Below are 27,614 nucleotides of genomic sequence, written 5' to 3'. Positions count from 1 at the left end.
TCAACTTAGCTGGAAATTCAAAACCATATTGTCCAAGAGTTAAGTGTTACAAACTCAATCATCTGACTGTCAATAACACCTGATCTCAAATTTATAGAAAATATACATTCAAAATGGGACTCAGAAGCAAAGATTTTCATTGGGCCACAAATGTGATGAGTATAAATTTGAATTCTTCAGTCGAAAGCACCATAAAAATATTTCACCAGTGGAATAATAAGGAAAAAATGAGGTCAATATCACATTTCATTGATGTAAGTTCAAATTTACCTAAGTAGATTAAACTTACTTGGACTGAATTTCAGCATACGACATGTACAGTGGATCTTCTTGGAGAGCTCCAGTTCGTTCAGTCATGGCTCCTCGGCAGAAGGTTGTCACAAGTTGATTTAGAGGATCTGGTTTTCCTTCATCTTCCTGTTCATCACGCTTTTTCAGTTCAGCGTCCTCAAAGGATTGCTGCATTTCAAGGATACAACAAACTGTTAACTCATTCATTGCATTAAACAAGCCCTACCTAATGGGCAACTCCAACCTAAGATCTATGTTAATGAAACACATACAATCTTAAAAAAAAAAAGTTCTGTATATAAAGAAGACTTAGAGAAAATTCACACAAAGCATGGAATCTAACACATGTAGTCATTTTGATCTCTATGATGGAAAGAGCATGGGTTAGAATTGTTTAACTTTTCTACTGTCCAGTTTTTGGAGTAAAATACCTGTCTGTGACCCTATGTGTGAAATGGGAGTGTGATCCAAAGGCAGAGTTGTTTTGTATGTGTGCACATGACTACCACTGTGGCATGATTTTATCAGTGCATGTCGTTTAATGCTCTCTTTCTTCTTAGTAGATCATGTAACATTTGGTAAATTCAGCATCACAAATTATCATACAGAAAAGCGTGTGATTTGTATGGTATACCTAGATTGACCCAACAAAGTACAGCGCAGGAAATACATTAAAAAAAAAAAAAAAAAAAAAAAAAAAAAAAAAAAAACACTGGGAGGATAACCACTAGTAAGCGAGGTAGAAGAAAAAATGTTGAAGCAAGGTATCTTGAGAGTTGCACATTGGGGATTTCCTTTCACTAAACTGGGATGATTTTTAGTGAAAAGCTATCTTGATAAAAGAGAAGATATTTTCTAACAAGAAGAATGTGCACATTTTTTCCTCAAGCAGCATTCAGAAGAGCTCCCCATTTGCCTAAGCAAAATTATTAAAAGAGTTTATGCAGGAGTGAATAACATGACAGTTAAATTATATTTCTCCAATATAAGCCAATGCTAGAAAATCTTCTGCCTAGCAACATAATTAACTACACTATGTGATCAAAAGTATATGGACACCCCCAAAAACATACACGTTTCAATTAGGTGCATTGTGCTGCCATCTACTGCCAGGTACTCCATATCAGCGAGCTCAGTAAATCAGATATCATGAGAGAGCAGAATGGGACACTGCGGAACTCACAGATTTCAAACATGGTCAGGTGATTGGGTGTCCCTTGTGTCATACATTCGTACGTGAGATTTTCACATTCCTAAACATCTCTAGGTCCACTGTTTCCGATGTGATAGTGAAGTGGAAATGTGAAGGGACACATAAAGCACAAAAGCGTACAGGCTGACCTCCTCTGTGGACTAACAAAAGACTACCAACAGTTGAAGAGGGTCGTAATGTGCAGACATCTATCCAGACCATCACACAGGAATTCGAAACTGAATCAGGATCCACTGCAAGTACTATGACAGTTAGGCAGGAGGTGAGAAAACATGGATTTCATGGTCAAGCAGCTGCTCATAAGCCACACATCATGCCAGTAAATGCCAAATAACACCTCGCTTGGTGTAAGGAGCATAAACATTGGCCGATTGAACAGTGGTAAAACACTGTGTGGAGTGACTAATCACGGTACACAATGTGGCGATCTGATGGCAGGGTGTGGGTATGGCGAATGCCTGGTGAACGTCATCTGCCAGCATGTGTAGTGACAACAGTAAAATTCGGAAGCCGTGGTGTTATGGTGTGTTCACATTTTTCATGGAGGGGCTTGCACTCCATGTTGTTCTGTGTGGCACTATCGCAGTACAGGCCAACATTGATGTTTTAAGCACCTTCTTGCTTCGCACTGTTTAAGAGCAATTCGGGGATGGCGACTTCACCTTTCAACATGATGGAGCACGGCCTGTGGCAGAGTGGTTACACGACGACAACATCTCTGTAATGGACTGGCCTGCACAGAGTCCTGACCTGAATCCTATAGAACCCCTTTGGGATGTTCTGGAACGCCAACTTCGTGCCAGGCTTCACCGACCAACACTGCAGTGCTCTGTGAAGAATGGGCTGCCATTCCCCGAGAAACATTCCAGTACCTGATTGAACATATGCCTGCGAGGGTGGAAGCTGTCATCAAGGCTAAGGGTGGGCCAACACCTTACTGAATTCCAGCATTACCGATGGAGGGCGCCATGAACTTGTAAGTCATTTTCAGCCAGGTGGCCAGATACATTTGATCACATAGAGTTTGAAGAAATCAACATGTCAGATGATCCAAGCAAGCAACAGACAATTACAAAACAAGGGACCAAGCAAGCTGAAAAAGTGATGGATTCAACGAAATCTATTGTCTCAATAATGATGGCAACAAGTGCTGATGGTAAACTGCTTCCGCCATAATGTGTCCTTTTTACATCTGAGTATTTGTGGCACAAGTGACAGGAAGGTCACCCAGGAGGAATCCCTTGCAATAGGAATAAAACTCGATGGTCTGATCTGCTGATATTTGAAGACTGGTTCTTTACAACTGCTTTCCTCTACTTGAAGAAGCAAAATGGACCAATAGTGATGATTGGGGACAACTTCCTCAGTCACGTTTCCTTACACATTACCAAGAGTGTCAGTGGAACAATATTTCATTCATTTTCCTTTCACCTAACAGCACCTACCTCCCCCAACTACTTCTTGTAAGCTTCTTCAGACCAATGAAAGAAGTGTGGAGAGCTGGATCAACTGAACGGAAGAACTACACTCGCGGGACCATTCCTGAGGATACTTTTCCATCTCTTCTGAAGCAAACACTGACTAAGATTTCAGCAAATTTACTGAAAACATAATGAGTGAATTTTGGGCAGCAGGCCTAATCCCATTTGATCCAGGTCATGTATTACAGAAATTGTCTGACAATGAGGAGGGCTGGCAAAGCTACACAGAGGCATGGACTTCCAGTTTCTAAGAAATGCACAACGATATTTGTTATCCTCCAACTAAATCTGGTAGTTCCTGCTGCCACAAAGTACACATTCCTCCTGGGAAATCAATGATTGGCCATGACTTCCAGGATTATGAAAACAGTGCGGGAACATGTGATAGTGCTTTGAGCAGTAGAGAAAGTGAAAATAACCCATTATCCAACGGAGTTTTGCTGCTGATCATGAACACATATCTTGAAACAAGGAGCATATGAGGCAGTATGTTGGAATGGCAACAAAAGTTGGCGCAAGGGAAGTATGTGTGAAATTCTTGCGCCCACACAGCAACAGTAGAAATGTATTTGTGTTTGCTGATCCGAGGCATACAGCTTCAGGATGGTAGGTCTGCAACTGTATAATATCGAGGAAAACTTGATAAATTTTCATTTTGTCCATCTCAGTTGTAAGAATATACAATTTATTGCTGCAGTGGTTACTTGTTTTGGGCTGACCCGCCCATTCTCAAACCTCACACCTTGTTATTAATCATAACTAGTTTTACAACATGGTGCCAAAAGGTGTGAATAGCTTTGTACAAGTCAAACTGTGAGCAACAAATACTCTCATTGATAAGACAGCCTATTTGGCAACTGTTATACCTGAATGTCTCATAACAACAGCAGCAATGAATTGTATTTTCATGGATCCTCATATTTGTGTTTCCCAATGTCCTTGCTGAAGACACAATACAAAAAGAACAAGTTCGCTGAGTATGTACTATGCCAGTTGAGAAGAGAAGGACATTTATTTTTAGAAAATATGTGCTTTGACTCTAAGGCCATCGTAACTTAACGGTCAATGTTTGAAACTTAATGCTGAATATTGAGTAAGTGAACTGATTTTGATCTTGTAGTATAATGTCTTTGTTTTGTTTCTGTTTTTAATATTTTGATTTATACCTTCAAAAATTTGCAATTTAATCTAAAGAAAATAAGACCCAACCTTGAATATATAAAACCTTTAAATAAGTAAAATTTGTTATTTCAACTTTTATCACTTATTTGTTATTATGAACATCCTTGAAATGTGTTAAATGTCACTAAAATCAAATAAGAATAATGTAGAATTTTAAAAGAAAACATCAATTTATGTCTGAAATACTCCCATGTACTTTGTAACTACAGACAGGGATTTAAAAAACACGTGTCCAAAATCACCACAATCCATGGGGTGATTTCGCACACTTCATTTATCAAGTTTTTGTATGTACAGCCTCCTGAGGGTTTGAGGGACTTCGTCATTCAATTATGTAACAAAATGGAACACCTACGGCTGTCCTTATGATGTTATTTATTATATGTCAACCAGTTTCAGTGCTTCAGTACACCATCTTCAAGCTTTAACTGACACTGAGGGGGTTAACTCACACCATATTGGCACTGATGGAATCAAGTATATGATTTGAGTTAACCCCCTGGAGATGGTGTACTGCAGCAACAAAACTGGTAGCCATGTAATAAGTAACATCTTAAGAATGGCTGTAGGTGTTCCATTGTATTATGTAACTTCATTTATCTGTCTCAGGCAAGTATACGTACACACAAACTTTCTGTTTTTAGGATATATTATTTGTCATACACTTCCATAACAAACAACGTAATCAACATAACCAATACAAGCTATGGTGCAAATAACCTCAAAATGGTCAGAAATCACCCCATTTGACAGTGCGCCGAGAAAGCCTACAGTCGAAAGGATGTTACTTTACACAATAATCACTGTGGTAGTAAGAGATAATTCCTCTAATCAATTGTTCAAAATGACAGTCACAATCGCATTATTTATTTTGCCGCCAACCTGTTTCAAACCGTGATGGGGTCATCTTCAGGGCATGGAGTTGTCACCCTGCCTGTGCATGGGCAGGGTGACAACGCCAGCGAGCGTCCAAATGGTGTAAATTGCCCTGAAGATGACCCCGTCACAGGTGGAAACCAGTTGGTGGCAAAATAAATAATGCGATTGTGACTGTCATTTTGAATAATTGATTATAAGTAAACCAATCACTGTTATCTCCACACAACTATGTTGTCTAAAAAAATAATTCCTCTGTCACGATAACACTTCTGTGGTCTGTGAGAAGCAATTTTGCTACCATATTACAGCCTCGAGGGCACATCTGACCTAAGCAAGTTAACACTTTAAGTGCAGTTACTGTTATGTGTTAAAAAATAATTTACAAAAGTGAATTAGTATATCCAGAAAGGCACAACAGTTAAAATTAAAGAAAATGTGCAGTAAAAGCTACTCCACTGATAATTATAACCAGTAGTTACTCACAGTCAGATCTTCAATCATTATCTCCTGGCCAACATTCTCATCCTGCAGCCACAGATCGCAATAGGAACGCACATAGATGTTGATAGCTCTGTGCCTGTAATAATTTTTTTTCTTTACAGAAGTTGTGAAAAGAATAAAGACCAAATGTACCTTTAAAGTTATTGTGTGTACTAGAATTTATTCTTGTATGTTTTGAGAGATAGACATAAGAAATTTTGCTACTGTAGGAGTAGAAGAATGTTTATTCAGCATAGTGGAGCATCTTTACAATTTAAATACTTATTAGTACTAATGATTAACACAAAGCTTATACTTGTATGTTGTCATCAGCAGTCTATAAATTCAGATTCTATTTCTTTTCATGCCTTTTCAACAAAAAGTACCAACACTTTTTTCTACATCTTTGGTGAGCAGAGAAGAGATTCCTCTTTTGCAGTGTTATCTTAACAGCTGTTTCTGTTGAAGGCATTATGACACAATTATTCTTAGAGGCAATGGGGAGACCAAAAAGTTACAAAAATTTCACTACATTATTACCATGGGATTTGCTCTGCCAGTATATTTGTATGTATCTTCAGAATATGTACACACATATATATGAACTAACCCTCTCTCCCTTTTTTGTGGTTATTGCATACTACATTTTTATTATTTGCCTTTACTTCCCTACATGTTTGCTGTATGCAAGGTATTAAAAAAAGTGTTATATATTTTGAGAGGCACTAGCATGGACCAAAACAAGCCAAACATGTCCAGTAAACATGGGCACTAAAATGTTTACCGTAAGAGTTATGAGTGCTGGTTCCTCTTCACTACTGTGAAATGTATCTCTACTACTATAATCTCTTTCCCGTTACAGACCTACAATAATAGTAAGTTATGTACGAGGGTGAGTCAAATGAAAACCTTAAATTTGTAATAACAAATCGAAGTTTCACGCCATTATCCTGTAAGTTGGCAAGCGTGCTACAAACAGCATGCAGAATGGCCTGTAGGTGGCAGCACAGTGCAGATGCACACATACCGTCGCATCAGTATAAAGATGGCCGCCCCACTTGCGACTTGCATCAGGGAAGAACAGCATTCTGTTATTCGGTTTTTGCGTAGTGAAGGTGTGAAACCTATTGAAATTCATCGAAGAATGAAGGTTCAGTATGGTGATGCATATTTGTCACAGCAGCAAGTCTATGAATAGAGTAGAAAGTTCGCAAATGGTGTGACTTCAGTGGAAGATGCTCCTTGTCCAGGACAGGCATAACGAGTTGTGACTCCACAGAACATTGCAGCAGTTGAAGCCATAGTGAAGGAAATCTGCCGAGTGACACTGAATGACATTGCAGCATGTTTACAGATTAGTCATGGGTCAGCACACCACATTGTGCATGATGTGCTCCAGTTTCACAAAGTGTCTGCAAGATGGGTGCCACGGCAGCTGACTCCTGAAACGAGAGAATGATGTGTTGATGCTTGTGAAGAACTTCTTTGGCGCTTTGAACAAGAAGGTGATGGCTTCCTTGCAAGAATCGTTACTGGGGTCGAAACGTGGGTTCACTTCCACCAACCGGAAACGAAGAGAGCGAGCAAGGAATGGCGCCATTCCTCATCACCAAAACCAAAGAAGTTTCGAACAGCACCATCATCAGGGAAGGTTATGCTGACTCTCTTTTGGGACAAAAAAGGCATCAATTTGGAGCAATAATTACATGCCTAGAGGGACCACTGTCACCATTGTATCATACACAAATAAAACGGCACTGTAGATCAAATTGTTAAATTTTGAAAAGAATCATAATGCGCTCCAAAACCTTATTTATTAAATATGAAACAGACAGAATGAAAACCATATGCAGTGTTCTTAAAAGGGAGCTGGAAAAGAAATGTGAAAGAGAATCCAACACAGAAATAATACATGGTGTCAACATGGTTAAAGAAACTGATGCAGTAGCAAGTGTCTTTAACAATCACTTCCTAAGAGTTGCTCAGAATACAGGCTATAAGAGCTCAGTCAAAGACACTATGAACCTTGTGAAAGGAACTGGATTGCGCAAAATAAGACAAATGCACAAAGCCCCTCTCACAGTCAGTGAGGTGAAAAGGATCATCACAAAAATGCAAAATAAAAATATATCTGGCTCTGATAACATTGCCACAAGGGTATTTAAACATCATGATAGTGCTATTTCTGTAATACTTCATCATCTATTTAATGAATCCCTTCTACAAGGTATTGTTCCAGACAGACTGAAGTAGGCCATTGTGAAACCACTATTCAAGAAAGGGGGCTGCTTCAAACTACCACTCTATCTCCCTTTTAACATTTTTCTCAAAAATTCTGGAGAAACTGATGCATGGGAGAATTGTTGAAGACCTGAACATCAAAAAGGCACTTACTCATTGTCATTTCAGTTTCCAAACAGGCCTATCAACTGATGACCCTATATTTTCCTTTAACAAAAATGTTTTAGAAGCACTTAACAATAGACTGGCATCTGATGATATATTGAGATATAATAAAGCTTTCGACTGTGTGAACCATGAAATCCTCCTTATGGCTTAAGTGATGCAGTACGGATATGTCTTAGATTGTACCTAACTGATAGAAAACAGAGGGTATCACTTAATCATGGAGATGATACAATAACTTCACGTCACTGGGGAACAGTAAATACAGGGCTGTTGCAAGATTCTGTATTGGGCCTTTTGTTCTTTCTTATTTTTATTATTACCTTCCACTATGTACAAAAGCTATCAGCAAATTTACTCTCTTTGCAGTTGAAACACCAGACAACGATCTTTCAACAACTGCCAATAATGTTTTCTCTGATCTCCAAAAATGGTTCAGTTTGAGAGGGTACAGGCTTTTCTGCTATTTTATTGCTAAGAATTTCAATTAAAAAAACTATTTCACTAATATGAAAATCCCATACTAACTTGATGTATAAATCAACATGTGTAAGCAGTTGTGTGTATGTGTGTGTCTGTGTGCATGTTCATTTATATGTCAAGCTATAACGAAAAACATTTTGTTCAGGTGGTTGAATGTCAGAGTCTGAACAGAATGTCAGATGCACATAAAGACAGAAGCTAATGACTAATCTCTTGTCTGACATATAGGCAATGTACAATAAATTCAGATTGTAGCCCCAAGTTGTTGGAATACTGATTCAATAGACACTAGTACTGAATCATGATTTAAGAAAATTTCACCTAGTCGGGAGTTCGACAACTACTACAAAGGTGTGTGGTTTATTTGTAACACACACCTTGACTGAACACTCGCAAGCTGCAATGGACTAACTTTGAATGCTAAGAAAACCCACTACAATCAGTTTCATAGGTTTCAAAAAGTTCAGGAGGACGTAAAATCAAATGCATTGATCAAAACGCACACCAGATACAGTTAATGTATTAAACACTAGTATATGTAATATTTATTATTACAATTTTGTAGATGAATACTATAGCCTACCTTATCACTGAAATTTTTATGCTTAACTTAGTAATGTACTTCTTAATAATTCTATAACTTATAATGTGGAATAACTGTAATTTACGATTTAATTATTTTATACTTCAGTCCCACTGCAGTAAATGCTGAAGACTGCAACTATTGGCATATTTTTTCCTGTATGCATGTTGTTACAATTTGTAATTATTAGCATATTTAGTTACTGTCTGCAAGTATGGTTACAATATTTTAATTTTTAATTAAAAAAAGGACGCACTCCAATCCATGCAATTCTTCTGTTTACTGGAGCAACAGAGCAGAAATAAATAAATAAACACCGTAAACAAATGAGGACACATTCCTCTGTTACTGTTCACGAATACAGCATGCAGTTAGCACCTGTTGGTGTTCTCATCTCGTCAAGGTCTTGTGTTCTGCCAGTGGTCTGCATCATCTTAACACAATATTTCAATGTTGTAACTCAAAATCTTCATAGACGGTCCCTGAGACAGTCTGCGTGGTTGACTAGGTCCAATCTTTATTCCTGGGCAGTGCCTGGAGTTACGTCTACTGTCTGCTCTGGATGGGGCATTCCCTCTTCAGTCCATGCCCGCGAGGTATGCTTCCACACCATTGCAGGTGTTCCCTTTTTGTTCACATCCACTGTGGCAGCCTCTTGTCACAGTGGCTGCATCATGGTGTTCCGTAATCAGGCCATGCCTGTGAGGTGCGTTTTCTGCAGTCTTGCACCACTGTAGGCATTCCCTATGCCATCTGTGCCACTATGGCTATCTCTTGCAGCATTTTCTGTCTCCTAGTGTTCCATATTCAGTACGCACCCACCAGGTGCATTTCCACGCTGCTCCAGATCTTTTCTATTCCGTCTAAGTCCACTGCTGCTGTCTCCAATTGTGGTGGCTGCCTCCTTGCGTTCCATACTTGGTCGGTGACCACGAGGTGCATTCCCTGGTCTTGTGCTGCTGTAGGCACTCACTATGCTGTCCACACCCACTGAGGCTTTCTGTTGTAGTGGTGTCAGTCTTCCGGTGTTCCATATTCAGTCCGCGCCCACAAGGCGCATTCCCTGTAATCTCATGCTGCTGCTGGAGTTTCATATTATGTCCACTCCCATTGCAGCATGCCTCTTGTGGTGGAGACTGCCATCTGGTGTTCTGTATTAGTTTCGCTCCCTTGAAGCACAATCCTTAAGGTCTCAGGTTTTTGATGTTGTTACTGCAGTTTCTGAGGTTCATTACTGCAGCTAGGAATATTGAACACTGGGAGACTGACACCGACATGAGAGACAGCTGCAGATGGAACAAGGAATGCTTATAGTATTGTGAGACTGCAGAGAATGCACCTTGTGGTCACAGAATGGATACAAAATTCCATGATGCGGCAACTGCCGTGGGATACTGTCGCAGTAGGCACAGGTGGAATAGGGAACACTTGCAGCAGTGAGGAAGAGTACCTCTCGGATGCAGATCAAAGAGGGAACACTAGATCTGGAGCGGTTGGCAGACAGAACTCCAGGCACCAACCAAGCATAAATACAGAACCTGGCCAGCAAGGCTGCCAACCTAGGGAACATCTGGTGAAGACTTCAAGTTACAACATTGTAGTATTGTGTTGGGAAGATGCAGACCACAAGCAGAACACCAGATACCAATGAGAGAACAACAAATTGCTTGGAAAATCAAAGAGATTACAGCTGTTAGACATTTAGTGTCATTAAGTTAAACCATATTCACAGTTATGAGTAAGTGCAGAGCATATATTTTGTAGGTAGTTATCGCAATGAAGAGCTTGCAGTAGAGGAGACGTATAAGTATTCATAGCTCTTAAGGAAAGCACTTTAGAGTCCATGTTTACTGGACATTTTGTCTTGTTTTGGTCCATACTACCACCTCTCAAAATATGGAATTCTTTCTTTGATATCATGTATACTTCCAATACTGTGATAATTTTTCAAGGCTGCAATAATTTTATTGAAATATTAATCACCTTTATAGCTAGAATCTCTGTGTGCAGTAATTCCTTGTTATATAACTGACTTGTTAGGCAATCGGTAAAGAAAGGAAAATTAATGGTCCCATGTAGCAATCACAGTTTTCACAACGGCTGCAAAATATTGTGATTGTAAAATAATCCATTCTACATGTTTAAGAGTCATCTTATATAATATAAGAAGCAAGTTAGAATAATGACAATATTATGAAAAGGCGGACTGAAACTCATCATATGGCAGAGATGTTGAGTCACAGACAGGCACATCAAAAAGACTGCTAAACAAGTGAACTTTTGGCCAAAAGGCCTTCTTCTAAAGTAGCAAAACACACAATTCACACAAGCACAACTCTCATACACACAACCACTGTCCACTTTAGAAGAAGGCCTTTTGGCTGAAAGCTCACTTGTTCAGCAGTCTTTTTGCTGTGCCTGTCTATGACTCAATGTCTTCAGTACATGGTGAGTAGCAATCTATCCTTTCCATAATATGGTCATTATTCCATCCTGGATTTTCCATTGTTCAGACATGTTTGAATAAGTAGTCATTGTAACATTAGCTACCACAAATGAGGCCTTAATCCCAACAGTTGTGACAGTACTATAATGAAAACAACACACACAAACACAAACACACACACACACACACACACACACACACACACACAGAGAGAGAGAGAGAGAGAGAGAGAGAGAGAGAGAGAGAGAGAGAGTTGTATTGAGCAAGATAACATAAAGGTGATGGACTCGCATTCAGAAGAGGCCCTGTTGAAATCTTTGTGTGAGTATCAAGATTTAAGTTTTTAATAGTTCTCCTAAATCTCTTACAGAGAATATCTGGATGGTTCTTTTGAAAAGAGTATGACTGATTTCCTCCCCCATAACTGTCCAGTCTGAACTTGTGCTCTGTGTCTAATGACCTTGTTGGAAAATAAATAAAGAAAGGAAGACAACAGAGTTGATTAATAGATAATGGTTTTTACAAATGATCAGTTGTCAAATAGATGCATAAAACAGACGAGTCCTTTGTGGTAGAATTGTTTACCAATTGTGACGTGCAGAAGCTGTTTGTATCCATGTAGAGGGTGGAGAAAATTTGATTTGATTTCTGAGGATTAATACTCATTCTCAATAACAGTCAAGATGGAGGGCAGAAGGGCCTGGAGAGATGCTGAAGTTTATCCAAATGTTCATTAAGTTTTTCCCAAACAGATTGACCACTGCGCATCACACTGCCATCTCAGAAATTACATCCTTGTTACAAAATATCATCCATACCTTAGGACAAGCTTGTGAATCTCAGTAAGCCACATAATAATTGGCTGTGATCTGAGTTTGAAAAATACACATGGTTCGAATGGAAACCACAAAACTGCAGCCCCCAGTATCACAAAGCTATCTCCTCATATGAAATGTGCAAACTAATACATATGTTTCCTTAGGAGCTCACTGAATATAACTTCAACCTCTTGCAAAATAATTGCAGGAAGATTCAGTAGTCAATATCGGTTTTTTACAACCACTGATGGTTCTCAGCAGCTCCTGAGTTGAGTAACATAAGGGTCTTTCTAAAAGTAAAGAACATTTGTTTGTCCAGACATATTGATTCCAGATAATGCAAGAAAACTTTTTTACAAGAAATTTTGATATATTAGCTATTTTTCTATTTAGTCATCATTCAAATTTAAAGATCTTTTGTAGTGCTGTAGTTGTTGAATAGTAACTAATATCCTCATTGAGTTAGAAAGAAAAACAGACAGACCTCAATTTGGAGGTACCTCCGGGTTCTAAGGCAAAGGCAGATCTTCAAAAACTTCCCACATAAAATGCCAATGCAAATCCTCCTTCAAAGCAGCAGAATGTGGGCAAGCATTACTGTAGAGAAGCACAATGTCGCTGGACAACAATCTGTGTCATTTGTTTTGAAGGCACAGTGCAGTCTATGAAGGGCCTGACAGTAGACTGCTATACTTACAGTCTCTCCTCTAGGCAAAAAGTCAATAAGTAGGGTATACTTTTACCCCAGAACACTGTGGCCAGAACCTTTCTGCTGCTCACAATTTGTTTGGCTTTTCTTGATTTTTTTTGGGATCATTCCATTGACTTTTGCTTCCTTTATGGACTTTTACGTGAAAATCAGATATCGTCACCAGTAACAATGTGGTTCAAAAACTGTTCACTATCCTTGTAATGCCAAATGAAAAAGGTCAGTGCAATTCCCGTTCATCATTTTTTGTGTTCATCTGTCAAAAGTCAAGGAACCCACCTGGCACACACTGTTCTATAGCCCAAATCACAACCAACAATTTGACAAGCAATCATGAAATTTTATGAAAGCACAAACTGAATCCATCAATAGCGGAACATCTAGCCTGTTGAATTTTTTCCTCAATCCTCTATCATTCGTCATCATGAGTATACCTTTGTCTGCTATAAAACATGGTACACCATCTTCTAAATTGAAGCTTCACTCATCACATTTCTACAAACTTTGCTCATCTGTCTGTACATTTTGATAGGTCAGGCTTTTTTTGAAGTCAGAATCTGTTTTATACTACTAGCCTCACACTTTGTGGGATCACTAATTTTGTCACACATTTTAAAACCACACTAACAAACAATAAACAACTGTTCCTGCTCCCTGTTAGTGTCATACTGATGTCAAAGATTAGGAAGGTCTTTGACAAGATGGCACAGGTGGGGACAGAATTACGTGGCTTGTCAGATGAAAACATTCTTCATTTTTAGAATGACCCTTGTCCATTTTTGGTGTATGTCAGAGGTTTGGAGCTCACCATCTAACCATCAATGTACGGTATGTGGACATTCTGTCAGAGTCTTATTACAGTAGCAGATTGGTTGTGATGCTGATAGAGCTCTGACATAATTTGCATTTCAGCTACAATTCTTTGTGAGAACCTTAGCGCTCAGCTAGATCAATGATGGTTGTTTTTTATCCTTTACTACTCTTCACTAATGATACCGTATGAGAAATTGTTAATGTCGTAACATCCCTAGACACAGAGAAATGTAACAGGCTGCCTCTACTAGTATGCTTGTAGCACTCCTGATGTAAACTGTATTGATATCAACATCCCTCATGGATTACACTTTAGGCCTGTTCTGAATGGCCGACTGCTATCTACAAGGCTGTACAAGGAGCAATCTATGATCGTGGGACTTGTAATCAGCATGTCGCCCATCTCTCCAATTGTTATTGTCAGTAAATGAATCCTGCTGATGCTGCTGCTACTTTATTCAAGCAGTTCCTAATCTGGTCTCAAGAAAGTTGAAAAAGTACTGGGAATTGAACCCAGGTCCTTCCATGCCAAAGGCAGTGATGTTAACCATTTAGCTACAGAACTGGTTTACTGTGTTAATACATTCAAATTTATTTATCCTTTTTTGTATATTATTTCATAAATTTATGAAAGTCAATACTGTTAAAACATAGCCCTATATTGCATAAAACTTCCAGGCTAATAGGCTGTGGTCAATGTATTTCTTCTCCAACAATGGGAGACATCTTCAGAGGTAAAGTGGCAAACTGCAACCAGAACTCAAGGGAGCACTGAACATACAGGCAGTTTAGAGGCCACCAAAGTCCACCACATGATGTTGGTTACAAGATTATCTCTGGTAAGGCCAACATCCTCAATTGAAAGTAATCAATTGTCATTCTTACATTGTAATGTTGACATCCAAATTTTATCTAATTTGACATCTTCCTATTTTCTGTTAAAATTATTATGGTGTTTACAAACCTCAACAGCTTCTCTAAAGAAAAGAGGAAAGTACTAAATTAGATAAAATTTGGATGGCAATGTTGCAACATAAGAACGATGATCAATTACTTTCAATCGAGAATGTTGGGGTTACTAGAGGGAGTCTCGCAGCTGACATCACGTGATGGACTGTGGTGCCCTCTACACTGCCCATACATTCAGCACTCCCTCGAGTTCTGTTTGCAGTTCTCTGCTTCACCTCTGAAGATGTCTCCTGCAGCTGGAGAGAAAACATTAGGAGAAAGCTTTATATATATGGAACACAGCCTATTAGCTTGTAAGTTTTATGTGATGTTGGTACCAGCTGTGAAAGCTTACATTGTATGATAGCCCAATAGTTTTGCAGGCCCATTCTTTCTGATTGTATCGTGATGTACTCAAAATTCTGATATACAGAAAGTATAAACTTAATTTGTTTAAATTCACATTTCAGACAGTAATATGGAATTCTTCATGAAAACCCCTATTAAAAGGCGATACACTTCAAGTCTGCTCTAACAAACATACCCCCCCTTCATGCTCATTTTACAAAGATTATTCAATGCACAGAAGTGAAAAAAATCTTTCACAGTGTGAGAACTAATTAGCAGTTTTAGATAATTTGTAATTATTATGAAAAAAGAAGTAAAATAGGAATGAATGAATATTTCATCAATATATGTGCATTCTGTTGATGCTCTTCACATATATACAGCCAGATTTCATTGACCTGATGACATGATATTTCGACAGTCCAATTGGTCGCCATCTTCAGATGAGATTTCAGGTGCACAATCACACTGGAATTGAAGTAACATCAGAGATGATGCCCTTTTATATCCAAGGAACAGACCACTGTGCATGAACGAGAAGGGAAGCATTGAGGGAAATAAGAATCTTTTAGTTATTCCTGCTAATAATGAAACTGCCATTGTTCTTCACAGATTATTTGGCAAAAATGACTTGTTTTTTGGAGGATTCTGCATATTGTAAACTACAGGGTGATTCTACAGACCAGATAAAATGGATGATCATCTCATTTATTAAGAAGAGCTCCTTACCTCAAGATACATTAAAAAACTTCATCCCAAGGCGACAGTATCACCCAGGTTGTATGGTTTCCCCAAGGTTCATAAACCTTGAACACACCTTCATCCAATCTTCAGCAGTTTTGCCACTCCTACTTATAATATATCCATTTATCTTGCTTCTATTCTTAGCCATCATGTGGACAAATGTGAACGTCATACATCCAACTCAACCAATTTTATTCAACGTTTGAAGTCTCTATGCTTTGGAACATCTGACCTTCTAGTTAGTTTTTATATTGTTTCACTTTTTACTCAGGTACCTTTACAGGAGTCCTTGTTGATAATTGGTCAGCTTTTGGATGATGAAACTACTGAATTGTGTCATTATGCATTGACATTGACATATTTTTTATTTAATGATACATTTTTTTAACAAACTGATTGTGTGACTATGGGGAGTCTTCATTCGCCTGTTGCTGTGAATCTTCTCAAGGAATATTTTTAAGATATCACACTCAGGACTTCTTCTCTTAAACCCACATGGTTTATGAGAAACATGTATGATATTTTGATTGTTTGGATACATGGAATGGAAGCTCCTCATTGGTTTTTAGATCATTTTAACTGTCTTCATCCGAACTTCAGATTTATGATGGAAATAGAAAAAGATGGCAAATTATCTGTTTGGGATGTTTTAGTGTACAAAAAAAGAAAATGGGACTTTGGGACACAGTATATACTTAAATCTACACATTTGGACCACTGTCTCCATGCCACTAATTGTCATCAACCACATCAATGCATGGGAGTTTTATGTACACAGGTCAAGAGTGCTCATGCTATTTTGGATTCTGATAATTTGATGGAGGCATACTGGCATACTGGGAACAAGTGTACCATATGGAACTTTTTCTAAGAGTCCTGTTGTCTCTGCTATACTCCATGTCTTCCATGTAAGAATATTTGCATCTGGGAAAGCTTCAAGGCCACCATAATCACAATGATTGCCCCATACTACAGCAAGTGTAAGCCATGTACTATCTCCAAACACGGCTTGTACATCACATGTAAAGTTCAAACGGAGTCCACGAAATACGTTTGGACCTCCAATTAATTGTTGTTTATTGAACTGTCCAGAAAGATTAATGTCTATTGCCTTCAAAGCACGATACACAGGAACACTGTGCCGCCAGCGACGACGGTAACCACGTCGCCGAGGCATTGCTGTGGCACGTTAATACAGGTCCCTAGTATTACTAGGAGCGTGTTGCTCAAAAATTCACTTCCTGTAGCTTGCGCAAGATGCTGATAAGGCACGCTGGCGCCGAAGTGGCGCGCAGGGACCGGATGTTGACGTCACGATAAGAGCCGCCGCCTGCAGCTGCGCTGCAGCACGGAGCGTCATTCGCTCTGCGAACGTCGAGGAGTGCGGACGCATAGCCCTGGGTGTCTCGCTGGGCATTGGCTTGCTATGTTTACCTGTATTAACGTGCTACAGTTGTTTTCAACCAAAAAGGATATACAGATCGTCAGATTGTTTGTGTTATCCAGTTTTGACCACCATGTGAATCAACAATGGACACTCATAATTCACTTGCTTTTTTATACTTTGTCGGGAGTATTTCTTCACAAACTTTAAGAATCCTCAGGAAACATGATATTGAGAATATCCTTTCATCTTTGACCAAAACTACAGCCCTTCTTGGATCCATTAAAGATGATTTGGCATTGAGAAAGCCTGGAGTACATAAATTTCCTGTCAATGCAGAAAGGCTTATACTGGATGGACTATTTGTATGGTTCATGACCAATTTGTGGAACATCATTGTCACACACGTTTGCTCCAGCCTGAAAAATCTGCCTTCACTGAACATTGTCTCAATGAAGGGCATAATATGTTGTTTAAAGAGACACAAAATATTGTTCCCACTTCCCGTTACTGAGATTGTTTACTTAAGGAATCCATTGAAATATGTTTATCTGGTGACATTAGTAACAGAGATAAAGGTTTTCCTATAAGCTGGCAATGAATTCTACACAACACTGGTGACTACTTTGAAGGATAGTAAAAGGTGCAAACGTGTAACTCTTTTGTATTGGTTGTGAATAAATAGTTGGCACATTTAATTTCCAACCCTCGTATTTTATTAGACATAAAACAACAATAGTCTGGTTTTTAACTGGATGCATCTTAATTTCTGATTAATTGCTTTTGTTAGTTTCTACTGTGGCAGCACTGCAATTCTTCACTTCACAGAAGGCAGCCCTTCCACTTCTCTTACAAGCACAGCAGCCTGTTCCTAGGGTATAAAAGAGCCACTGTGTCTGATGTTACCTGGGTTCTGGCATGACTGTGCACCTGCAATCTCACCTGAAGGTGACAACCAGTTGGACCATAGAAATATCATGTTATCATGTAACAAAATGTGGCTGCATACCCATGAAGAGCATCAACATTTACTACACCAAGAAAATATCAGTGATCACTTAGGTGCAATCTGTCAAAATTGTTACTATTTAAGATGTGGGCATCTTGCTGGGAAAAGAAGAGTATCTGGTTCCAGTGTGATTGCTGCTAACAGCTACTTTAGAAGAAATCATAAACTGTGAGATTTTTTTATTTTTATTATTTTTTATTTTTTTGAATGGAAGGGTTGCTTAATTCCGCCAGTCATTTTTTTAACAATTTGTGCAGTTGTGTAATCTTCTGGAGAATAATGCTTATAAAAATATTAGAAAGGAAGTAACGGAAATTTATCCAGCTATATGTGAATGCCTAAAACAGAATGGTAGCAAAACAATCAAACCTGTTGTTATGAGTGTAACAATGACATTGCCACAGAGTTTATTTTAAACAAGATTAAATAAACTAAATTATTACACTGTTCTTCATAACTAACTGAGGTCTGAACCAAATGAACTATTATGGATTTTTTTAAAATGCAGGTACCATCATAAAACAGCTCAGAGATGTGAGGGCCATGTAATTTCCAACATGTGCTTCACCTACCCACAAAATTATCACTGTAAGCTCTAAGTTTCTGATAATGCTGCGTCTCTGCCAGACGAATATACAGCACTGGTCCCCAAGGGCAGCGCTTACAGGCAGTAACAGTGCGGCATCTCACACAAAGTACAGTCATCCACCTACTAGATGACACACATATGAGAATTTACTTTGTGCTTCCACTACAAGACTTTCAAACAGGCCTTTCTCCACCAATAGTTACAACTGCCATCAAAGAGCATGCTGAAATCCAGAAATATTTTTCTGCGCCCTACAAATAGTTCACAGGATGACATTCATGGATCAAGCACACAATTTAAGTGATTGCATGCTGACACTCGGCCGGTTCTCTTTGGTCCCATTTCCAGTCACCACTGAGTTATCACCCAGCGGTTGTCAGCACCAACAACATAGTTCTTTACAGATGCCTACAATATATCTGCAGAGCCGACCAGTCTAGTAATCAGACAGTTTACACCAAGTATCGAACATTCTTTACGTGAATTTTAACTCTCAAAACTTCAACTAGACAGTTTGGAAAACATACAATTTGTTGGGTTAAATTAGGTTCATCAGCACCATGCCTGGAAAGCAGAAGTTGAGTATCTATTTTGTGATGTGATTATTTTAATAAATGTTTACTGTTCTACTCATGTGTTCCTATAGTGATTCTGTTTTAGGGTTATTGCCCTGTGAAAGAGTGTGTGTAGCTAGTGCCAGCAGGCTACTTCCATTTAGCTACACATATCTGTGGCAGGGGGTTCACCCCCTGCTACTTTTATATTGGGCACCTACCACAGGTGTACACAACAAATAAGTTGATTGTATTTTTATTGTACTGAGAAACAATCAACATTTACTCTTCTCTATTACACAATGGATAGATATAGGCCTGATAGTACTAGGCAGATCACTGGTTTGTAAGACTTCTACACAATGTACATTCAGATATGTTGTATTTTCTCTTGGGCCTGAGATTCTGTGTTCATCGGTTTTACCTTCTTTGATAAGGAAAGAAACAAAGCTAAAGAGGTGTTAAATGGAACAAAGTAATGCACATGTATTGCTGTACTTGCAGAGCACACAAATCAAACACAGATGTTGTCAGAGACAAAAGTCCTGCAATAAATTTAAGGAAAGAAGGCCCAAATACTGGCTCTGGAGCTGCTCAGACAAACATATGCTAATCAAGTCAATACTACGTCAACTGTATACAGCTTACAGGAGACAGATGAAATCAGATGTAAGCTGCACTGGAAACATTTATTTGACAAGTGAAGGAGATGTGACCATGAGTATCTGGGACTGAACTCACAAAGACTAGCAGCAGCAGACCTTCAGTTTCAACCTGTATGCAATACACAGAGGCAAATTTGGTTGTTAATGATAACAGTCTCTAGTTTACTGCAACAATGCCACAAGAAATTACTAAATGCATTTAAATTGCATATACTTATATAAAAGTATGGTACAAATTGAATCTTTGTGAAAATTGATTGGTACCAATGTAACACATTCAAAATTCATTACAGGGTTATTGTTTGAGAAAAAGTCCATCATCTGTGATAATTTTATCATGATGACATTTTACTAAAAAGTCACTGGACTCGCATTCAGAAGGACGACGGTTCAAACCTGTCTCCAGCCATCCTGATTTAGGTTTTCCATGATTTCCCTAAATTGTTTCAGGCAAATGCCGGGATGGTTCCTTTGAAAGGGCATGGCCGGTTTCCTTCCCCATCCTTCCCTAATTCTGAGCTTGTGCTCTGTCTCTAATTACCTCGTTGTCGATAATGTTAAACACTAATCTCCGACCCCCCCGCCCCCTCCTACTACTAAAAGGTATCTATAACAAACATTTGGTATTTTTAAAAGTAACAGCTTTCTTTCAAACTTACTGATGGTAGCATGGATAGCAGTGAGAATACAGTGATACCTAACTATTAGTGCAGTGTACAGATTAAATTTTTTATGATTTGTTCATAGTTTTTTAATGTGTACTTCAATGCCTTCTATACCCCTGAACATTCCCCTTCTTGATAGGGTTTATTGAACATGATGAATGAAATGTATACTGCCAAAGGACTCTATTCCAAATGACAATTGTGCTTATGTTATTTGCATTGCAATGTCGATGGAAAATTTCGAGACTTTCCACATAATATGACAGATAAACATAATTTTAGTGGGAAATGTGTGGCTTTCACTTTATTACAATGGTTACTAATTGCTTGGTAAGCTAATAAATCTACAGAGAATTAACACAAAGTCCAGTTTTTTTCTCTCATGGCAATGATCTTCAACCAATAATGTATCATTTATGCTTGGACGTGTCTGTTAGTACAATATTTCTGACAAAAAGCACAGGTCTGTTTTGATGTCCCTGTTCGCATACAGTTTTCATTTTTATAAAAGGCTTATCTCAGTGCAACATAACTGAGAAGTGGTAAATTTCATTCTGTAATCAATCATTGGCATATATCTTTGTAAGTGCTAAAGATGCTGATTCCACAGGGTTAATGACACTGTTTCTGTGGAATTTTGAAAGGCGAGAGGGGAAAAATATCAGACTGGAACTTTTTATTATTCTTTGAAGTCAGTGGGTAGAGCATTGCACATTCCAAACTGAATTGATCTTCTTGACAAGCAACAAGAATCATTATAGAAATGCTACCATTTAGAAACAAGGGTATCTTTCAGCTAAGAAAAGATATAAAAGAGATAACTTCCCCAGTTAGTCCTTGACTATGTCCACTTCCTCCATCCTTTCACCAAATGAAAAAACTCTTGATTCTGAAAGCAAGGCTCTCTGTGAACTAATCTGCTGAAGACGGAGTTCATTACATATACAAAAATCACTGTAAAGGTGTACGCTATGTAGATATTAAATAACTAGGCAGTGTAATTTTATGTAATTGCTACATTATACATTACTGAGGATGTTTCTCAAAATTACACTACAGCTCCAATGAATACTGTTTAACTATAAAACTGGAGTAAGATAACTGATCAATGTTGTACTAGGTTTATTACATAGTGATAAAACAGAACTATCCATGCACTTGCAGTTATGCATTCATTAAGCACTAAAATAAATGTTGCACAGTGAAAGCTGAACTTCATAAAATATAAAATAAATTTTCCACTCTGCAGTGTAATATAGGCTTATAGAAACTTTCTTGCACATTAAAAATGTGTGTCAGAACTGGGATTTGAACACAGACCTTATTTTACAAACAGTGCTCTCAGCAGCAGTCCTTTGTGGACTTTGGAGAGCATAACAGGTAGTGGCAGGTTGAAGTTTCGAGATGAATCATGAGGCTGCCTTGCATAGTTCATACTGTAAGACCAATAGCCATGGAAGGCAAAAGTCCGGATTTTAATCCCAACTCAACACACATCTTTACATTGGCTAGGGGTTTCTTCAAAAAAGTTAGTTCTCTGACTTGTGCCCTCAGAGTGTTACACAATGGATCTGTGAACAAAATATGCTCATTTTGAGCTATATCAGTTACACTAATATCTTTAGCTCTAGTCAGCTGTCACTGCCATCATCATTACAAGGCAACTCCTGCCTGTTGGGGTTAGTTCCGTGTGTCCCTTTACAAAAAGAAGTACAGAACACTTCAAACTTTTGTGGTGATATACTGTGCTATGTGATGAATAAATATATAAGAATATATTGCATGGGTAAGACAGCAAGCCTGCCAGCATACAGTTTTGTGAAAAAATGATTAACAAGAAAAAAGCATTTGAGAGCTAAAAGAGCAAATTTTTTGCACAAAGAGAACATGTGATAACAAGGAAAGCAACAAAGTTTTGTGAAACAATAATTAACAAGAAAAAAGCATTTGAGAGCTAAAACAGCAAATTTTTTGCACAAAGAGAACATATGATTACAAGGAAAGCAACAACGCATACACAACATGCTGAAGACTCACACTTTTCTAAATGTAAATATTTACAAAATTTATGTTCTAGACCTCAACTGAATAGTTTTTACTCCTCACTAGTGAGTGCACTGATGTTTGTTGATACAGAAATCTCACAGTCTTTGAAGGGGGAATCATAGGAAGACCCAATTTAAAAATATTTGTAACAATGGCTGAAATAACAGTGCAAAATAAAAATCATTTTCTTGTAATGAACCTACAAAAATCGACTATAGAGAAATGATGTTTCCAATTTAACTACACCCAGTCTTCAATTCTGGACTAAGTAGCCAAGTTGGTGTGCTACAGCAGTGATCCCTACAGTATACAAGTACACAAACTGTGCTCACCATGTGACCAGCCCCCCTCCAATCACTCGCAGCTCACACAGTAAAATTCATTAGCAACCACTGTTACAGATATTTTAGAGATATTAAATTAATATACTTGCAAGGGGAAATATCTTTTAGGTATCGAATCTGCTGATCTAAAGCGCACTGTATAAGTAAACAGCACTTCACAATATTTAAATGACATTACTTAGCTGTTATTACTTACTGCAGTTTCATAGTCTTATGATATGTGTACTGATCATGTACATTGTGACAGTTCAACACAACAAGTTGTACAAAATCAGTAGGATATTTGCTAATAAGTAGAAGAAATTTACAATGGTATCATGTTCTGCATACTATGCTGCAGTTGGTGGCCTAGCAGAAGAATATGCTATTCTGAAACTAAACCTGGTTTCCTTTTAAATGTGGTGTGGTGTGCTTGTAGTCTTAATTTCATGAACTGATGGTGCTGTGAGATTTGTTTTCCTTTCCTGGATGTACTTAATATACCATAATCCTGTTCCACCAATTTTAATTAAGAATGAAAGGTTTTAAAATGTTACCGTGAAGATGACACTATGAGTTGGAGACAAGCACAATGAGAGGACTGTCACGTTAAGCTTTCAGCCAAAGCCTTCATCAGAAATGAGAAACACACATGCATTTATGCAAGCAAGCACAATGCAGGCATGCATGACTGCTATCTCTGGCTACTCAGTCTGGCTGAGCAGCCAGAGATAGTGGTCATGTATGGGTGACCTGTGCTCGCTTGTCTGAATGTGTGTGTGTGCTTCTCTTTTCTGATGAAGGCTTTGGCTGAAAGCCTAATGTGTAATGGTCTTCTCATTGTGCCTGTCTGCAACTTAACCTGTAATCTTTACAGTGAGTAGCAATCTATCCTTTCCATAACTGTTGACACTTCAACATTGACTTTCCATCTTTAGTTTTTAAATTGTGAATTATGTAAGATAAAGAGCCAGAATAGAATTTTAAAATACAATAATGTTGGCAAGGTTACCTCCTAAGCTTATGCAGAGGTTCACTGTGCAGACATGCAATGGCTGCCCTCTTACGAGCTGCAGATAACACTCTTTTCCATCCGTCACGACTGGGTTTTGGTTTGTTGGCTTGCTGGTAAATTAGCACAAATCACACAAAATGCATGCTGGTTAGACTTGAGCTACTATATTACAGTAAAACACAGTAAAAGGCCTTAACTATGGTACATTTATTGCCCTTAATTCTTTCAATTATCAAAACTTAAAGCAGTTAATAGTGAAAAAAATTACATTTTTGACTGAAGAGTGATTGCAAACAAAGCCAAAAGCAGCATTTATAATCAGAAAATTGCCAAACAGAGTTTCTTACACAATTGTTATGAACATATATCTCTACACACAGCATAATACTGGTTAGTGTGTAATCTGAATCAAAGGAAACCATATTGCAATTAATAATACTGTGTTGCAATAATTCACAAAAGCACACTCACAGAATGACACTTTCTGTTATAATTGATATAAAACATTGTTTCTCCCACATTGCTCAGACTCTTGAGAGGTGCACATAAATGGACAAAATCACAAAATAAATTGTTCTTGCATTTTATAAGAAGTGTACTACTTTTGTTAATCTGACATGTACCATGCATTCCCTCATTACTTTCGTATTACAGAGAAATAGCATGCAATCCACTACAACACACATATAAATGGACAAGGGGAGTACTGAAAATGATGGCTGTGCAGCTGCACATACTGGCACAATGACTGATATAATGAATAACATGTACATGCACCACTGATATAATTCACACTGACTGATGATACTGGAGATCTTATTTATATCACCACAGAAAAAAATCTGAATCTGTGTGGCCCATGTAGAGATAGCACAATGTTAAGAAGGACAGGTAGTAGACTACACAATTAAACACAGAAATTACAACAATTATGCACAGTACCAGACTATCTATAGGGTAAGAAGGACAACAGAAATATTTATCAACTAAATAAGAATTTGGAAAACTACACACCAATCCTGATATATAAATGAGCTATAGATGAAAAGGAAAGTGTGAAACCTGTCAGTCAACATTAGGATGAAAGCTATGATGTAATGCTGCACAGGAAAAAAACCCTGTATTAAAAAGAAAAACCCTGTTCTTTTATTTGTCCAAGGTATTGTACTCTTTTATACAAATGATATGTGTAGTTTATATACTTTCTCTCTTAGTTCCTGCAATAACTCAAGAGTGCTGAAGATGCAATGCATACACATTCATGTAAAACACACACACACACACACACACACACACACACACACACACACACACACACAATTTCAGAAATCTGTTACTGCTGCTCAGTCAAGAAAACAATAATTGTGAATAAATGTGGAATTTTTAAACTTTCAGGTGTGTTAAATCAATTCATGAAGCCAAAAGTTGGTTTGTTTCAAATTAACTTCTGTTGTGCAGCCATTGTTGCCTTTAAAATTAACCACTTTGATGTACATAAGTTAAACAATTATCGATCTATACAAACTTTCACCTCTTGCAATACAACAAATTACGTACGTCTGTAGATTGAAGTTATCAATGAAACTTTGTACCAAGACTGGGATTCGAACCCCGGTGTCCTGTTAGGTAGATGTACTAACCACTGCACCGTCCAGGCACAGTGGCTTTGCACAACTGTATGGTTCTTAATTCAATCCAAATTACTATTCATGCCTCAGGCCACTAGATATTCCCCATAAAGTCAAACAACATTGCAGAGGCTTTTCAATTGCATTGAAATAACAACTCTTTGCCAGGGTGGCATAGTGTTTAGTGCATCTGCCTAGTGAGCAGGAGACCCAGTTTCAAATTCTGGCCTTGGTACAAAGTTTCATTCTTTACTTCAGTCTGCACATATACACCATAGATGTTTGAGACTTGAAAAGGTCTCTGGACCCATATAGTTTCATTTGAAAATAACAAATATGATGCACACAGAAACTGAGAGGGCACTCCTGCAATCTGTAGCATTTCTTTCTCCTATTATTTACACCACAATTTACACAACAGGTGTTTTTCTGCAAACCTACATTTGGATTAACCAGCTTCTTTCACTATGCCATTTATAACAACTTGGGGTAAAACTAGGAACATAATCTGCCAACAACAACATAGTTATTTCTTCACTTTCAATGCCAGATGCACTTAAGAAATAGTTATAACAACAATGGAAGTTCCTGGATGGAATAATTCATACAATAAAGGAAAGACAACCACTCATCAACAGTTGACTGACACATGGCACATAGAAACACACAACAGAAAACTATTTATACTAACTTTTGAACTCTTTGTCTTTCTTTAGTAGAACTACACACATATGTAGATAGTTGATTGATGCACACAACCATACAGACACCCAAATGCACATGCTAGTGATCACATAGCACATGTGTTTGGGTTCAGTCAGCTATAGGTGAGTGTTTGCTTTTCCTTAGTTTACACAAGAAATAGTTATGATGGATCAGAGTGCTGAACTTTGGATCTTCTTCAGTATTGGGAGACCCAAAGAGTGATGGAGAGAAACACTGTACCAGAGGAATGGAGGAGAGAATAATAGAGGAATATAGTTGAATCAATATGGACTTTCTCTGCCCTCTCCCCCCCAACCACAAGCACTTTTCACTACTCTGACTGTGACACTTTCTCTCACTTTCTTTTTTGTTCTTGTTCCATCCTTTCACCTGCTTTCCTTAGCACTTTCTTAATTTTCGCTATCCTATACCAGTACCTAATCAGAAGTGCCTGGTCAGCTATTAGTGAACATTAATATGCAGTGTGTCCAGCTTCACCTTTATGATGGCTTGAACTCTGCTGGGGACACTTTCAAAGAGGTGACTGAATGTCTGTGGAGCAATGACAGTCAATTCATCCTCAAAATTCGAAAACAGAGAAAATACTGATGTTGGACGTAGGCGGTCTGGAGCGTTCTGACTCATCCCAAAGGTGTTCCACTGGATTCAGGCTGCGACTTTGGGCAGGTCAGTCAGTTTCAGGATTTTTATTGTCCACAAACCACTGAGTCACAGATACTGCTTCATGACAGGATGCACTGTCATGCCGACACAAACCATCATCGCCTCCAAACTGTTCCTCTACTGTATGCAGTATAGAGTACCATAAAATGTGTTCATATCCTTCTGCATTTAGCATTTCCTTGAGCACTATAAGGAGACCACACCCTAATCACAAAAAACACCCCTATTTCAGGATTTTTATTGTCCACAAACCACTGAGTCACAGACACTGCTTTATGACAGGATGCACTGTCATGCTGACACAAACCATCATCGCCTCCAAACTGTTCCTCTACTGTATGCAGTACAGAGTATCATAAAATGTGTCCATATCCTTCTGCATTTAGCATTTCCTTGAGCACTATAAGGAGACCACACCCTAATCCCAAAAAACACCCCTATAAAACAACACGACTTCCTCCATACTTCAGTGTTGGCACTACGCGTGAGGGCATGTAACATTCTCCAGGCATTCACCAAATGC

At 38.3% G+C, this 27,614-nt stretch overlaps 1 protein-coding gene across 1 annotated transcript in view; it reads right to left on the bottom strand.

Moving 5' to 3' along the window:
* Window positions 1-27,614, bottom strand: part of LOC126236010 (ryanodine receptor) — a 702,826-nt gene that overhangs the window by 110,680 nt on the left and 564,532 nt on the right. The window contains exons 77-78 of the mRNA XM_049945018.1: window positions 5,530-5,623; window positions 290-459 (exon numbers count right to left, since the gene is read on the bottom strand). Coding sequence (XP_049800975.1) covers window positions 290-459; window positions 5,530-5,623 — 264 coding nt within the window. The remainder of the gene's footprint in view (window positions 1-289; window positions 460-5,529; window positions 5,624-27,614) is intronic.

This window comes from Schistocerca nitens, chromosome 2 (genome assembly GCF_023898315.1).
Source record: "Schistocerca nitens isolate TAMUIC-IGC-003100 chromosome 2, iqSchNite1.1, whole genome shotgun sequence".
NCBI classification, from domain to species: Eukaryota; Metazoa; Arthropoda; class Insecta; order Orthoptera; family Acrididae; genus Schistocerca; species Schistocerca nitens.
The sequence above is the reverse complement of the archived record's forward strand: the minus strand, read 5'-3'. Positions and strand labels throughout refer to the sequence as shown.